Source organism: Aotus nancymaae, unplaced genomic scaffold, assembly GCF_030222135.1.
Source record: "Aotus nancymaae isolate 86718 unplaced genomic scaffold, 86718_ANA_hifiasm-v0.15.2.pri h1tg000040l, whole genome shotgun sequence".
In the NCBI taxonomy this organism is placed as follows: domain Eukaryota; kingdom Metazoa; phylum Chordata; class Mammalia; order Primates; family Aotidae; genus Aotus; species Aotus nancymaae.
Window position 1 is genome coordinate 10,495,694 of NW_026988454.1, and position 16,953 is coordinate 10,512,646.

General features: G+C 45.8%; 1 protein-coding gene across 5 annotated transcripts in view; it reads right to left on the reverse strand.

Annotated features, from left to right (window-relative positions):
• The window catches only part of ZDHHC14 (zinc finger DHHC-type palmitoyltransferase 14), a 301,992-nt gene that overhangs the window by 238,133 nt on the left and 46,906 nt on the right, over window positions 1-16,953 (reverse strand). The window contains exon 1 of one of the 5 annotated variants that reach the window (XM_012451658.2): window positions 6,104-6,486. The exons of the other annotated variants lie outside the window; for them this stretch is intronic. Within the exon in view, the coding sequence (XP_012307081.1) occupies window positions 6,104-6,108 (5 nt within the window). The 5' untranslated portion in view covers window positions 6,109-6,486. Of the gene's footprint in view, window positions 1-6,103; window positions 6,487-16,953 lie in introns of those variants that run through there. 5 annotated transcript variants of the gene reach the window in all.

Here is a 16,953-nt window from a genome sequence, read left to right on the forward strand (position 1 = left end):
AGTCTGTGTCTAGATTTGCACATGTGCTTATCAGAAAGAAATTAACATAGGAAATTTCCTTTCCTCACTCCCACACAACACATCTGCCAATCTAACACTTGCAGAAGCAGTGAGCGATGAGGAGGCTACAGCAACAGAGAACAAATAACCAGATTCACAGAAATTCGGAAATAAGAACAAGTGTTGGTGTCTTCCTGGAATCAACTTCCAGCTGAAGAACTCTCTTCTCAAATGATCAGAAACCTGCTGGGACAGAATGGGGGATGTGCAAAGCCTAGAAAGATCTGAGCCACAAGCCATCCTTCCAGACAAAACGCTATCTCTGTTTCCTATCCCTGCCCTGACTTCCACCTTCTCAAAGGTGTGGTTCCCTCTTTTCAGCTCTCACTAGTGACTCACAGACACAAAACTATCAGGGCCACAAAAAAGAGACAGGAAACCTTGGACACTATTAGGTTTCCTCTGAGTTTACACTGAAAAGGCCCAAGAGCTCAGAACCAAAAAGACCCCCCAAGTCACATTCCTTGTTTTTTCTCCTTTTTATTAAGATAAAATTCATATATGGTAAAACTAACCATTTAAAGTATACAGTTCAGTGGCATTTAATGTAACCACCATGTTGTATTACCTCAACTCTCCCTAATTCCAAAACGGTTTCACAGTCTCAAAAGAAAACCTGTACACATGAAGCAGTCACTCCCCATAAAATATGTGATAGCTTCTGTCTTCTTTCACTTAGCACGCCGCTTTTAAGATTAATCTACATTGTACCATGTATCAGTACTCCATTCCTTTTTATAGCTGAGTAATATTTCATTTGATGACCATCCCACAATTTGCTTATCCATTAACTCACTGATGGACATGTGAGCTGTTTCCACATTTTCACCATTGTAAAGAATGCTGCTGTGAACATAGGCATGTTATGTATTTTTTCAGTATTTGTTTTCAGTTCTTTTGGGTATATTCCTAGGGATGGAATTGCTAGGTCATAAAGTCATTCTAAGCTTAACTTTTTGAGGAACCTCCAAAGTGTTTTCCACAGTGGCTGCAATATTTTACACTCCCACCAGCAACGTACAAGGCTTCTAATTTCTCTCCATCCTCATAAACACTTGTATGTTCCTTTTATTTTTTAGTTATCACAATCCCGGGGGGTGTGGAGAGGTAGCTCATTGTGGTTTTCATTTGCATTTCCCTAGCGACTAATTGCTCTGAGTATTTTGTCACGTGTTTGTTGGCTTGCTGGTTCTTCTTGCAGAAATGTCTATTTGAGCCTTTTGCCCATTTCTTAGTTGGGCTGTTTGTCTTTTTGTTATTGAGTTGTAAGCTTCTTTATTATCATTTTTTTAAGTTCCAGGTTACCTGTGCATGATGTGCAGGTTTGTTACATAGGTAAATGTGTGCCATGATGATTTGCTGCACATATCAACCCATCACATAGGTATTAAGCCCAGCATGCATTAGCTATTTTTCCTGATGCTGTCCCTCCACCCACACCCGCAACAGGCCCCAGGGTGCGCTGTTCCCCTCCCTGTATCTATGAGTTTACATTGTTCAGCTCCCACTTGTAAGTAAGAACATGTGGTGTTTGGTTTTCTGTTCATGCATTAGTTCATGGCTTCCAGCTTCATCCATGTCCCTGCAAAGGACATGATCTTGTCTGTTTTTATGGCTGCATAGTATTCTATGGTGTATATATACCACATTTCCTTTAACCAGTCTATCACTGACGGGCATCTGGGTTGATCCATGCCTTTACTATTGTGAATAGTGCTTCAATGAATATATGTGTGTATGTATCTTTGTAGCAGAATGATTCATATTCCTTTGGGTATATACCCAGTAATGAGACTGCTGGGTGAAATGGTATTTCTGGTTCTAGGTCTTTGAGGAATCGCCACACTGGCTTCCACAATGTTTGAACTAATTTATGTTCCCACAAACAGTGTAAAAGTGCTCCTATTTCTCCACAGCCTCGCCAGCATCTGTTGTTTCTTGACTTTTTAATAATGGTCATTCTGACTGGTGTGAGTGGTTTTGATTTGCATTTCTCTAATGATTAGTAATGTTGAGCTTTTTTTCATATGTTTGTTGGCCACATAAATGTCTTCTTTTGAGAAGTGTCTGTTCATGTCCTTTGTCCACATTCTAAAGGGTTGGGTTTTTTCTTGTCATTTTGTTTACATTCCTTGTAGATTTAGGATATTAGAACTTTGTCAGTTGGATAGACTGCAGAAACTTTCTCCCATTCTAGCACTCTGTAACTTGAGTTGCCATTTTCTTAAAGGCCCTAAGATGTTTTGAAAATGAAGAATGGAAATATTTAGCAGGAAATAAGAGACGCAAATGTTATGTTAGACAGGGAACGTGACAGTTTCTCTGGATAGGGAGTTTACCAAACCCAAGTGAACGGGCATTTTTTAAAAAGTTGCTCAGTGACCCTCACATTAACTGCCATAAAAACTCTTTGTTGGCAATATGATTCTCTAAGCAGTAGAGGCTAACTCAGCACAAATGCTCAATTCTAGATGAATTCAGTTCTTGGCATTCACTACCACCCAGACAATACCCTGAATTTATCACTTATAAAATATATTTGTCCACAGATTTCTCTGCAATCCTCCACAGCCAAATACATCCATAAATTCCACAGCTCTGGCTCCAACTGCTATTGGAAATAGTACTCTAACATCCTGACACCAACACTAATATTTTGGCTGCTTTTAATATGACATCCAGACTTTTGGATTTCAAAACAATGCCTGAGATAAGCAAGAAATATCTTGTGGTACAGTGGAAGGAAAGATACTTTTTATTCCCTGAGAAAGTCTTACAAAGACACAGGCATCTTTTACTAACAATGTGAAAATGTAAAGTTTAATATAGATGTTACTATGGTGATCCTCACATTTGCAAATTCACATGGGGGTTTCAGCATTGTGCTGTACTTTGAGATAACTGTGAAGATAACTTGTTAACTTCAGCTGATGAAAACATGACATTTGTTTTCAAGAGTCTCACTGATTTTCTGTGCTTCCAAATGCAACTCAAAGTCCAGATTTTAACCTTATAATCTTTCAAATTCTCTTAACATGGCTATCAGAGATTTCCTTCCTCTCCCTGCAAAATAAAATTAATCACTCCATTTGAAAAAAATTATATTTCTAGAATCTACAATAACTTTCCATAAAGCATTCTTATCTTAAATGCTTGCTTTCTTCTTGCCAGGAAAGCCCAAATTTGTGACACCTTAGCCACCTGTTCAAGACGTATATTTTTTTCTTGGTAAATTACTTCTTACACTCTTTTTTACTTTCTCTTTTTTTTTTTAAGATTTAGAAATTGTCCACAATAGGATTAATTAAAACTACATGATATAATAAATGCTACTGAACTGTACAGTTGAAACTGATTAAAATGGTAAATTTTATGTTATGTATATTTTACCTCAATTAAAAAAATACATGATAGTTCAGTACAAATAACTTTTAATTAGCTTAATCCCTATCTAGAAAACCAAATAAATTACAAAATAAAAAAAAGAAAGCCTGAGTTTTTTGTTTTACTTACCATCCCATGTAAACACTAATGTCATAAATTTAACCAATTTGTAGTTTTTCTTCTTCTGTAAAAATCTGACTTATATAATCACCTAACTTCATATGGGGAAGAATAGAATGAATCATAGCACACATACGACTGTTTTTTTCAGTTTTAAATACACAAATTTATTATCCTGCAGTAATCAACTAATGCAGTTCCGTAGAAGAGTTAGCAGCCTTTAGTCATACCTGTCTGGATCTATTTTACCCTGATATGAAAGGTCATTTTATTAGTAAGAAATACGGAGACTGAGCCTGTGAGAGAAGGATTCTTAAGCTGGGGTCTTCCCGGGACCCATGAGCCCAGTGAATTGATCCAAGTGCTGTATATAGGGATATGCAGGAATTTTTCTGGGAAGAGCACTCATTGCTTCCTTCTAAAAGGACTAAGAACTCCAATCTCACTACAGAGACAAACAAACTCATTCAAGGCTGGAGACAGGACACTCGGGAGTGCAGCTGAGCACCGCCATTCATCTTCATGACACTACTGTAAGAGGATCTAGGCGTCCTCTGCAGGGACAGTGGCCTCCTTATGGAAGGAGCTCCCGTTAACCTGATTTGGCATTCCTGCAGGGCCCCTGCAGGTGCCCCCTGAAAACAAAGGCGCAGAACAGCACAAAGCTTCATGGGGGCCCAGCAACGGCCCCCAAGTCTCCCAGATGCAGAGCCCACGCTCCGGTCTACGCGCGGGCCAGCTGGTCCTGGGGAAGGCCTGTGCTGTACTGGGGAGACCTGCAGTCACAGGGTAGGGCCATGGAAGCAGGGCCAGCTGTTGTCACCATGTCACATGCACAGCCACAGCCCTCTGCCCTTTTCAGCGGCTGCTGAGTCTCAGTCCCCCTCTTTCCCCCGGGATGAAGGCCTCCTCTGCAACCCAATCCCTACTGCCTTCTTCTCCAGGCACCTCAGACCACCCAGTACTCCCTGCAGACAGCTCTGTGTAGACAGTTTCCCTGATGACTCCCCTGCCTCGACCTCCCTCCAGCATCTGGGCCTCCTTCCACATCTGGAAATTCCACAGACACTGTGCAGCCAACATGACCCAACCTGAACTCATCGTCTTCCTGAAGCAAACGAGCCCGGCTTCCCTCTCCCCATGAATAGCACCACTGTGCCTCTCGGGGCTCAGATTCAAGCCTTCATCCCCCTCCTTTAGGTCACTGCCAAGTCCCGCAGACCTCTCTGGGGGACCTGACGCCTATGCTCATCGTCACATTCTTCGGGCAACCCCCCAGTTCAAGCCCTCGTGACTTCTCATCTGGACTCTTGTGCTTATTAACTCATTGTCACATCTCCCTCAGGGTCGCTGCCTCTGCTCCCATCCATCCTACTGCTGCCAGATTCACTGACCTGAACACCCACCCCAGTCAAATCGCTTCCCTACAGGAAAGTCACCCTCTCCCATTGTCTGGTAAATTTAGGATAACAGTAGCCAACTATTACCAAGCACACGCTTCACTGCTGTGGTCTCAGTGGCGAGCATCTGACAGATCTGTTATTTAATCTTCCAAACAACCTTGTATCTCCATTTGCACCTTCATTATCTCCATCTTACAAATAAGGGGGAAAAAGGAAGATCAGAAACATTAAGTTATCCAAGGTTCCACAACTGGCACCTGGCAGGACTCTGGGAACTGGCCTCTCTCTGGATTCTCTAGCCTGGCCTCCAAAACCTCCCACAGTGTGACCTTCCCCTACTGGCCTTCCTTCATCAACTACTACTCAGTGTCCTCTCCTTGCCCAAGTCACCAGTCAAAATAAACTACAACCTGTCCTAATTCTTCACGCCCATGCTGCTCTCCCTGCCTGAAACATCCTCCGCTTCCCTACCCACCCTAACTCTCCATCCAAACAGCATACAGTGAGCACTTGCCTGCTATGTGCCAGGCTTTATGCCATGCTGCCAGGCCCTTGGGATACAGTGAAGAAAGAGATGAGGAGGCCAGGCACGGTGGCTCACACCTGTAATCCCAGCACTTTGGGAGGCCGAGGTGGGAGGATCACTTAAGCCCAAGTGTTCGAGACCAGCCTGGCCAACATGGCAAAACCATGTCTCTACAAAAATTAGCCGGACACGGGGGCACACAATTGTAGACTCAACTACTTGGGAAACCGAGGCAGGAGGATCGCTTGAGCCCAGGAGGCAGAGGTTGTAGTCAGCCATGACTGCATCACTATACTCCTCCAGCCTGGGTGACAGAGCCAGACACCGTCTCAAAAAAAAAAAAGAGACAGAGAGAGAGAGATGAGGGAAGAAGGGGGGTGCCCGCCCTAATGAGCTTATAGGCTAATGCCATAAACTGCCATTAATTAAGAGGCACACGTCTGCATAACTATGTCCCAGCCTTTCTTCAAGGTTCATCCCAATGTCATCGACATCATGAAGACTTTCTGCAGCCCCTCCTTCCCTCCTCTCTCCCACCCACCCTTCACGTGTGCAGACACTTCTGCGAGGCACCTTTACTCTTGCCCTCTTCTCAGATTTCCATACTTACCTCATCTGTCTGGATTACAGGGCAAGCTTCCCCAGGGCAGGAAACAGGGAGTTAAATCCTAATCCTGCTTCCTCCCCGTGACTTCGCAGAGCCTCGGTTTCCCCATCTGTAAAGCTCTTAAGGTTGGTATGAGTATTAAGTGAGATAAACATATGCAAAGAACCCCCGAGGAACTGCTATGGCAATTCCTCCCAGAGTGAAAACAATCTTCTATGAGCATAGCCACGGAGATCTGTGTTCAGTGGTGGTCTGAATAATCTGCACTATGTCTTTTGTAAAGGTCAAAATGAACAAGCCTCCCTGGGAGAAACCCAGAAAGTGTGTTCTCCAAAGGCTTTGCTGGCAGTCCAGGAAGGGAAGCCCTGGGCAGGTCCCCTCTTTCAAGGCCACAGCCAACCCAAACGGGGCTATTACAAAACATGTCACGCCAGGATTCTCTCCGTCGTGGAGCGGGTCCAGTTTCATTAAGCAAATAGCTCCACAGACAGTGTAACTGACAGGAGGGGCCTGGCACAGCCTTTTAAAGCCCTGGCTCCTTCCTGTCATGCCAAGCTCCCTGGGTGCTCCTCTTCAGGTGGCCTAATCACACCGACAAACATTTGATAAACTGAATAAAACTGGGGCAAAAGATCCATTTTGAAAGTACTCACAGGATATTAAAAGAAAGCCCTATTGCAGCTCTTACTGTGGCCTAAATGATTCATAGAATTGTGTTTTCATGACCCAAATAAAATGTTTAAGGGTGCAGACGAACTAGTGGGAAGTGACCACCATGCTGAAATGGCTTCATCAGATAAAGTCCTCATGGGGACTCGGGGAGCGGGACAAAGGAGAGTGCAGGGCCACTCCAGCCCAGCCTGGGCTGAGAGGAAATACCCTCCTGTCCAGTGTGAACAGGCCCAGCTCCTAAGGGTGTTCTCCACCAGCTGGCAGGGCCCCAACGAGGGAATCAGGCAAGCCTCAACTTTGCACCGGCCCAGCCTTAGTCTATTCAGAACATCAGAATAGCTCAGTGACCCTGAACTCAACATATAATAGAATGATCCTATGTGTGTGTGTGCACATGTATGATAAATATATAAAACTATAAGCTAGCTCTCTCTTTCTAAAAAAAAGTCATCATCAATTAATATGTTAGGTCTGATTCTGTTTTTCTTCTCTATTTCCTTTTTGTTGCTTGAGGTTGTCATCTTAGAGCCAGATTTTTAAAAAATTTTTAGCACATATCTTAGGAGGGTCAAAAACCATGTCCTGAGCCATTGCCTCTGGCGTCACATGGGCTGACAGCTATTTATGATGGGTACACTTAGCTAAGTCACATACTGATGCAATTACCAGGAACAAAGCGTGTGTGCGGAGGGTGGATCTCTTGTTCCTGGTCACTGCTATTTCTTTTACCCAGAAGTCCAGGGCTCCCTCTGGAAAGATGGGAGCCAGCCAACTGGAAGACATCGAAACAGTCACCATTTTCACAGCACATGCCATGTCGCAGTTTGTTAAAGTGTCCATTTGAGAAGGACACTCGTCAAGGCCAATAAAGGCCACTAGCTGTGCTTTGGATCATGAGTTAGGGGGGGTCTGTGTGCAAGTCTGAGCATACCCACTCAGTCCTGATGCTGCTACCAAAATCTGCCCTTCAGAGGACCACAGTCACACAATCTGAGAATTTCTGGAGCTAAAGAGACCCTAGAGTCACCCGGTCAACTTCTCCCATTATAACTAGGACAAAACCCATGGAGGGTACATGGTTTGCCCAGGATTCTGCAGGTGGACAGCTGCTCCTGAACACCGCATCCCAGGCTGACCTCTCAGGGCCCTAAGCCTCTGCTTTATCTTGGTCACTACTTTTGTCATCTTTTTCTTTCTTTCTTTAGTGAACACCTATGAGGTTCTGCCTTTAGACAAATGAAAAGCATTATCCAAGATGGGGCTACAATTACTTGTTTTAACTACCCTTCTTTCTATAACAGAAAAGATACACAATAATATTTGGTATTCAGCTTGCAAACATGTGTCCACATAATCAGAATCAAAGCAATTCATTATATGGGCCAACTTAATTCAATTATAAATTCTTATTACCTAAGTAAGTCTCAAGAAATAGAGTGATCGTGCCAGCCCTGTGCTTGATTTCATGCCCAAATGCAAACTTGCCATCTGCTAAGGCACATGACAAGGTTTTCAAAGAAAAGTGAGCACACAGGCCATGTAGCACCTTCCTTGGACACAGGCACGCTGCTCTCGGGCAGTAAGATGCTATAGCCCTTTGGCGACCAGAGCAGAGCTGCCCCACACAGGGGATTTCAGCGCAGAAGGAAACTTGTTTCTTTGCTTCCCACTTGATCAGCAGGGACAGTGCTCCTTTTGGAACAACCATCTGGATCCAAAAACATAAAAACAGGACCCAAAGTTGCGCATGCTTAAATGTCAACAGTATCTGGCAACTTCCAGAAGCATGAAAAGCTGTTTTCCTGCCCCATTTCTTGGTATTACCTTAGTGTCACTATAGGTTGAAACAGGTGGCTCGTGTCAGTGGTTTGCAGGGCGTGAAAGCCATTTTGCCATTCATAATATCATGGGAAAATAGCTCTAATTAGATTTCTAGTACAAAACAGGTCTGCCTCTAAGCAGTCTCAACACCATTTATTCTCTCACGCAGGAAGTCAAATTTTAAATTAAATTATAATGGAAATTATCCAAGAAACCACCTCCTTTTGGAAGGCTACCAGACAATGAAAATAAATTGCTGAGGAAGACAGTGATGGCAGGCAAGCCTCAGGTGACTTACGACCTCTTCCACAGCCTCACACCACCTGCACAGCTACTGTCTCTCTAAAGCAGCCCTGGGCAACCACACCTGCTAGGAAGCTCCCTGAAGTAAGGGCCTGCCCCTTCCTCCCCCATGGACTCCAACTCCAGTGCTATTTTATTAACAAAGGAATGAATAATCTGATTATTCATTCAACCCAGTTGTTGAGCGCCCCCTCTATGAAGCCCCAGAGATAGAAAGGTGAGCAAGACAAGGTTCTTTTCTCTTTTTGCTGGAAATGTTTTCCATTTATTTTAAAAATCAAACATGCACAGATATGAAGCCTCCAACTGCACTTCACACAAATTTCACCACAAACATAAAGAAACTGGAGGTGAACTCTGCACTCTTCACCTGGAGAGCCCCTTTTTCCTTCTGCAGATTGTCACTGGCTGAGCATTTCTAAAGGTCCAAGAGGAAAAAATGAAAGCAACATTTCCCTTAAGAGCCCAAGGAGCCGGTCATGGTGGCTCATGCCTGCAATCCCACCACTTTGGGAGGCTGAGGCGGGTGGATCCTTTGAGCCCAGAAGTTCAAGACCAGCCTGGGTAACATGGCAAAACCCCATCTCTACAAAAAAAATACAATAATTAGCCAGATGTGGTGGTGTGCACCTGTAGGCCCAGCTACTTGCAGGCTGAGGTGGGAGGATCACTTGAGCCCAGAAGGTTGAGGCTGCAGTGAGCCATGATCATGCCACTGCACTCCAGCCTGGGTGACAGAGTAAGACTGTTTCAAAAAAAAAAAAAAAATTACATTTGCATTAAAAAAGTAATAAAAAGCCAAAGGGAAAATGCCGGGTAACTTGTTTGGTTTATTATGACTTGTTTGGTTCAGACCAAATTTCCTAAGGAGGTGAGGTAGCCCTGGATAGCCTCAGCAGCATGAAAGAGATTTCAACATGACCCATGCTACCAATAACCTAGACCCTTGCCCCATAACGCCCACCAAATACACTAAGGTCCTCCATCCTCAATCACCAAAACAGAATTCTTGTCCAAGTCGGTGTGTTCCCTTGCATTGGATATGGGACACGGGCACTATGATCTCTCGCCCGTGTACTTGGGTCCCACTGTGTACTCCCCCCCGTGTACTCCACCCACTATGGACATAGCCCAACAAAGAAAGAGTCTCACCCAGGACTAGGAGTCCGGCACTGAACTCCCCACCCTGTGTGGTTCCTGCAGGGAAGAACTTTAGGGCTTGAATCCAGGCTCTGAGACTTAGACCAGCTGAGTGATCTATTTGGATGAATTACAAACCTCCCTGAGCCTTGATCATCTCTAAATAGGGACGGTAATTGCACCCACGTCAACTGGGTATTCTGAAGATTAAATTCAAACAATTGCACAGAGCCTGATGTGGGTGCTGGGTTACACACACCCACCCACACGCACGTTCCTTTCACCCTATGTCCCGTATACACTCTGGCAGATGGGAGTTGGTGAGCCAGATGAAGACAGCTGCTATTTACAGACAATTTCAACAAGCAGATCAGCAACACAACAGCTCTGAGAAAGTCCCAGAATATATCATAACCTGGCTGTACAACTAACCCAGCCAAAATAGATGTCAGGCACATCTTTCTCCAGAGATGAATTCTGTAGAAACGGCTTTATCACTTGCACACATGTCCAGCCCTACTGTACACCACACAAATACAAATGCCTTGGCAGGGCCACCAGGGATTGGAAATCTTCAAACCATATGCAGTAGGCAGAATAGTGGTCCCACAGAGATGTCCATATGCTAATCGCCAGAACCTGTGAATACGTTCAGTCACATGGCAAAGGGGAATTCATGTTGCAGATGGAAGCAAGACTTCTCATCAGCTAACATTAAAACGGGGAGATTCCCCTCCATTATCCTGGTGAGCCCAAGATAATCACATGGGTCCCTAAAAGTTGGAAGAGAGGACCAGAGAGATGGCAATGTGAGAAGGACCCAGCCTGACATTGCCGGCTTTCAAAACAGAGGAGGGCGGCCACAAGCCAGGGAAAGTGGGCGTGGGTGGGGGAGGGGCAGCCTCTGGAGGCTGAAAAAGGGAAGAAAACAGGTTCTCCCCGGGGCTTCCAGGAGGAATGCAGCCCTGCTGGTATCTTTACTTTAGACAAAGAGATTCATTTTGGACTTCTGACCACCAGAACTGTAAGGTAATAAATGTGTGCTATTTTAAGCCATTAAATTTGTGCAAATTTGTTATAGCAGCAGTAGAAAACACATCACGTTATCCAATCAAGATCTCTTGAGTAGAGATTCCATAAACCCCAGCATTGCTCAGGGACAGCAATTTTCTTAGCCATTCTTCCCTCCTGAAGATTCTCTATCGTCCTGAACTCTGGCTTGCTGGTTTGGAGCTGGTTACCTCCATTACCTCTTGCCATCATATGGGAGACTTTCTCGACTCCCTTTCCAGATCACTTAGGAGGAGGTTTTGAAAAGGGAGGAGAAGAGAGATGGCTGCTGAGACCCTGGAATGACATTGAGTGATGAAATATGATTCCCAGGCCTGCTTTATGTAGCCCTTCAAGTCCATAAAATCAGATCTCTCTCCCTCCTTCTTTATTCCCTCCCTCCCTCCTTCCTCCCTCCTTTCCTTCTTTCCTTCCTTTCTTCCTTCTTTCCTTCCTTCCTTCCTTCCACAAACAGCCAGTGAGCCTCTAATAGATGCTACATACAGCTAGAGGCAGGGGCATACAAAAATGAGTCAATCACCCTCAATACCCATCCAATGAGCTCATCAGACTTACCATCCATCTAAGAGCAGTGAAGTGCAAACTTTTTGGACCATTAACCACAGCAATAAATTTTTTATATCACAGTCTATTAAACTGAAACAGAAGTTTAACAAAACAATACCAACCCTTACCAAAGAAGATGTGCTCTATTTTCCATTCACAAACAACACCAACCTTACCAAAGGAGACGTACTCCATTTTCCATTCTACTCTATTTCTATTCTATTCTCCATTCTGACCAGTAACCTAGTAAGTTGATTTCATGACCTAGTAATGGATTACACCTCTCAGTGGGAAAAATGCTGACCTAAAAGTCTGGACGCCCGTGTCAAGATGATCACTGCACAGATCCACAGAGCCTATCCCCCAGAAATGTTTTCAAAGAATTCGTGGATCCTAGGCCTTTCCCTTCCCCCACACCCCCCCCAACATCCATGCAGGGCGAGCTGACTCAGACTTGCAGGTTCCAGTCATTTCAATGATAAAATCACTCACTTCCAACACACTCATAAGCTCATCACCCCTTGAAGGGAAGGAATCAAAGGTGCTGAATGTGGAAAACCATGACTCACTGTTCCTGTCAGCCAGGTACACGGCTATAAATGTCACTCGAGTGAAAGCATAGCGGAGGGCTCACAGCAACGAAGCAAGCACGGAGGAGCCAGTGCTGGGAGCTGAGACCTCTGACTGCTGGGAACAAACCAGAGAGATTTAACTTTACGTAAGAAGCAACAACTAGAACAGCTAAGGGCTAACAATGCGCTGTAACTGCCTTGATCAAACTCCCACCTTGTACTGGGAGGGCCGTTAATCAGCATGTAAGCAATCTGGCCTGAGACCCCAGCTGCCTGTGCTGGAGCGGGGCACTCACTAAGCATGAACGTGCCTCTCTCGGGGGCTCCTCCACAAGGCACAACAGGCCACCAGCTTCAGAGGGCACTGCTATTAAAAGCAGTTGAAAAAGTCACAGTACCCTTTTATGTAAGAGGGCCTTGTTTGCACAGATTTTTTTTTAATGGGAATTTTTACTCTCAATTACTTGTCATTCCACCTAATGACATATATTAAAGCTTATCTTTTCACAGGCTAATTTTAGACAAATACCAGTTCCCAGATCACTGGCTTTGAAAAACATTACCCTGCTTGGCAAATCCAGTCCACTTTCCTGAGAGAATTTCTACATCAGAGTTGCTGGCAAGGCCAGGGGCCCGGAGGGTGGGAGTGGGCAGGGTCTCTAGGCGTGTGTGCAGCCCTTTGTCTTCTTACTGTGCTGCTGCCACCCATACAAACACCGCAATGACTGTGCCAGGGTGTGGCCATGTTAGCACACTGCCTTTGCAGCACTCTCCTCCTCAACAGTTTGCTGGCGGAAAATATTGAGGTTGAATAAGGTGCTGAAGACAGCACATATCAACGGCAGAACAGCCCCCAGGAACCCGATATTCCTCTCATCACAATCCCTATTCCTCCCTCACACTGATGTGTGAAGACAGCACATATCAACGGCAGAACAGCCCCCAGGAACCCGATATTCCTCTCATCACAATAAAACAGTTTCGGCCGGGCGCGGTGGCTCAAGCCTGTAATCCCAGCACTTTGGGAGGCCGAGGCGGGTGGATCACGAGGTCAAGAGATCGAGACCATCCTGGTCAACATGGTGAAACCCCGTCTCTACTAATACAAAAAAATTAGCTGGGCATGGTGGCGCGTGCCTGTAATCCCAGCTACTCAGGAGGCTGAGGCAGGAGAATTGCCTGAACCCAGGAGGCGGAGGTTGCAGTGAGCGGAGATAGCGCCATTGCACTCCAGCCTGGGTAACAAGAGCGAAACTCCGTCTCAAAAAAAAAAAAAAAAAAAAAAAAAAAACAGTTTCATTGTGATTTATTAGATTCATCCTTTATGCTGTCACTGAGAAAAGATGAAGACTAGAGCCCCACCATTCCATTGTCCTTGGGAGCCACATGTCATGAAAAGGATTTTGATGAAAACCTGTTTCCAGATTCCAACAGAAGGTGGTCAAGCTCACAGCATGCTTCTGACGCTCACTACTCCAAGAGAAACAGCCCTATCACATCTGCCATTTCTGGAAAAAAAAATCCAAGCCACCTCCCATGCCGATATCCCAATACTCATGTTCCTCGTGCCTGCAGGCCCCCCGTTCTCCTCCCATCCCTCTGCCAGCCTGGACCCTGTGCTTTATCACATCACTTTCCCTTTTGCCATTGACGGCCCAAAGCCATTGACTTTCTGGCCTCCTGGTCCTGCATTTTCTCTGTCAAATTCCAGCCCCGAGTGAACCCAGCCAACCTTCCTCACCCACACACCAACCCATGCAGGTGGGCCCTGCTGGAGAAAGCAGAGTGGGGAGCAGATTCCCCAAAACACAAACGCCCTCCAGTCCTCGGGGCCCTGAACCCTGCGCATCTCTGCAGACACTCTCCCTTCCTATTTCACTGAGTGACATTTCCACACACTGAGACCTCAGCCCTCACATCTCTGCCCTCTTGCCTTATTAAGTTTAAAATCAACCATCACACTGGCCTCTGACAACACAGATAAACCAAGGGCATGAGGCAAGCCCTCCCACAGCTGACCCTCCATCGGCCCTTCCTCCTGCCTCCTGTGCTCCCAGGCCTGAGTCTAAGGCTGAGCCTCGTCCCTCCACCCTGCTCTTCTCCCTGGGGCCCTGGCTCTGCTGCCATCCCCGCTCGCACGGTGCCTCTCTTCCTTTTCCTCTAGACCGACTCCTCACCTACCTTTTCCTCCAGACACAAGTATCTTAAGTTCTCCTTCCCTTACAGCTGCCTTTTATAGAAAGGTTGTCTGCAATGGATGCACCCACTTCCTGGTCCCTCAGCCCCAGCTGTCACTCTTCAACCCACTACAATGAAGTCTCCATTTCCACTGAAAACGCTCTTGTGGAGGTGAACAGCCTCCAAATGGCCAAAGGCGAGACGACTTCCAGGCTTCTCTCCTGAGCTCTGCAGGGCCTCACGCTGGCTTTCCCTCCCGAGGCCTGACTCCCTCCTGGCACGGGTTCCAGCTCCCCATCCTCTCTGTTCCCTCCCACATAGCTGGCCGCTGTTTTCCTCCAGCATTCCCTTCCAATCGGCTCTTACACCTTCTCCCAGGATGCTTGTCATCCAAACCCACAGCAGGGTTTCCCCAGCATTGAGCGCCAGGCCACCCTCTCTTCTGAGCACCAGACCCACACGTCCTGTGAGCTGGTGCACTTCTCCCCTTGGGTGCCCTGTGGGCCCCTCAAACTCAACCAGTCAGCTCCATGAAGTGGGGGTCAAACTGCTCTGTGGGTCACCCCGGATCCTGAGACCCTAATGTCGCATGTGGCACACCATGGGCATTCCGTAAATGACTGCTGAGTAAATGTTCCAAACCAAATGTATTCTTTTTCCCTCAAAACTGCCTCTCTTCTTGGAATCTCCATCTCAGTCAATGGCATCATCCAGTCATCCAAGTAGAGTCCTTAGTTCACCCTAGCTGTCCCTTCCCCACCTCCCACCCATCATCCATTCAGCATTAAGCTGTGTAGCTCTTACCTCCATAACGTCCCTTGTGCCAGATCCCTCCTGCCCAACCCAGAACCACCACCTTGTGCCAGGCTCTTGCCATCTGAGCATGAGCAGCCTGTCCGCCTCCTTTGGACCTCCCACCCCTGGTCTGGCAGCTTCAGATTCACTGTCCCAGGATCCTCACACTCCTATCCTGTCTGCCTCTCTAGGTAGAATGCAGGAGACTAGATGGGGAGCCAGTCTGGTGGGGGGATCAGGAGACTTCCATGAGGAACGGCCTATTGAAATGACCTCTGCAACATAGTAGGAGGTGGCCAGGCAAAGACGTGGAGTGGCAGAGGGCAGAGCAGTGAGCATCACAGCAGAGCAAACAGGTGTCCAAGGGTTCTAAGCTTGGCAGGGGCACAGTCTGCTCCAGAAGCTACAAGAAGACAGCCGGTGTGGCTGGATCCCAGGCAGCAAAATGCAGCCTCTGGCCAGATGAGGCTGCAGTGGAAACGGGGACCGGATGGCCCAGAGCCTGGGGATGCAGGTGAGAATTTTAGTTTCTTCTTCACAACACCAGGAAGCAGAAGAGTGACATGATCAAGCCTGCCTTTTAAAAAGATCCCTCTTCAAAAATGCTTAGTTAATGAAGTAATGATGGATAATTTCCTAACATGATAAAATGCCAATATCTCAACCAAAATTCAGCATTTAGAAAGGGAACGCTAGTCACATGTCACTACTCAAAAGCAAGACCCAATGTCCACTATCATTGTTCTTTGAGGAGCTGGCCAACATAATTGGATGAGAAAAAAATTAGAGATTTAAAAATGAGAAAAAAGGAGGTACATTTCTCATTATTTGCATATGATATGCCTCTATAGCTAAAAACCCCAAAAGAATCCATTAAGATACTACACAAACCATAAGAGAATTCAGTAAGGTGGCAGAAGCAAATTAATATGTAGAAATCAATAACTTGCTTGTATATGAACAATAACCAGTTACAAGAGGTATTAGAAGGAACGGCCTCCATTTATAATAGAAACAAGAGTGTGAAATTAACAATAAATGAAACAAGAGTTGTACAAGATCCTTATGAAGAGAATTTAAATTAACCTGAGGGATGCAGAAGAAGACTTGATGTCTATTCCTAGACAGGAAGATTCAACAATAAGATGATGTCAATTCTTCCTAAATTAATCTATAAACATAAAGCAATCCCAATAAAAATAACAATGGGAGTTTTAAACATCAGAACACTCTGATTCTGGAGTTGGTATGAGAAGCTCCCTCTGGCTTACAGTGTGGCTGGCTATGGACTGCAGAGAGAGAGTGGGTGGGCTGGTGGATGAGCTAGGAGACCTGGCAGGGATCCTGCTGAAGAAGCTGGACCCAGCTAAGTCTGGGGCCTGGGGTGGAGGTGGAGATGCCGCGAAGGGCATATTTGAGAGATATTCCCGTGGAGAAATTCCCAGGCTGTTGTGATTGATTGGATAGGGGAAGTGAGAAAGAGAAGTCAAACCAGGATTCCTGGTTTTGGGTTTGTCCACTTAATCATCAATCGAAACTTCTGCAAACTTATCCCCATGTTACTAAAATCTCTGCTTAGGGCAGTGTTTCTGGATCCCCAGACAGATTTCACAAGGCCCTCCAGAAAGGCTTGTTCACAGCCAAGTGAAGCACCACATCTGCTCTCTGACGCTGCTAATTAGGTGTTCTGCTTAGAGCACTGGAGAACAGGATGGCTTCAAGCTCAGAAAGCCTCAGAAAGACACTTACTCTTTC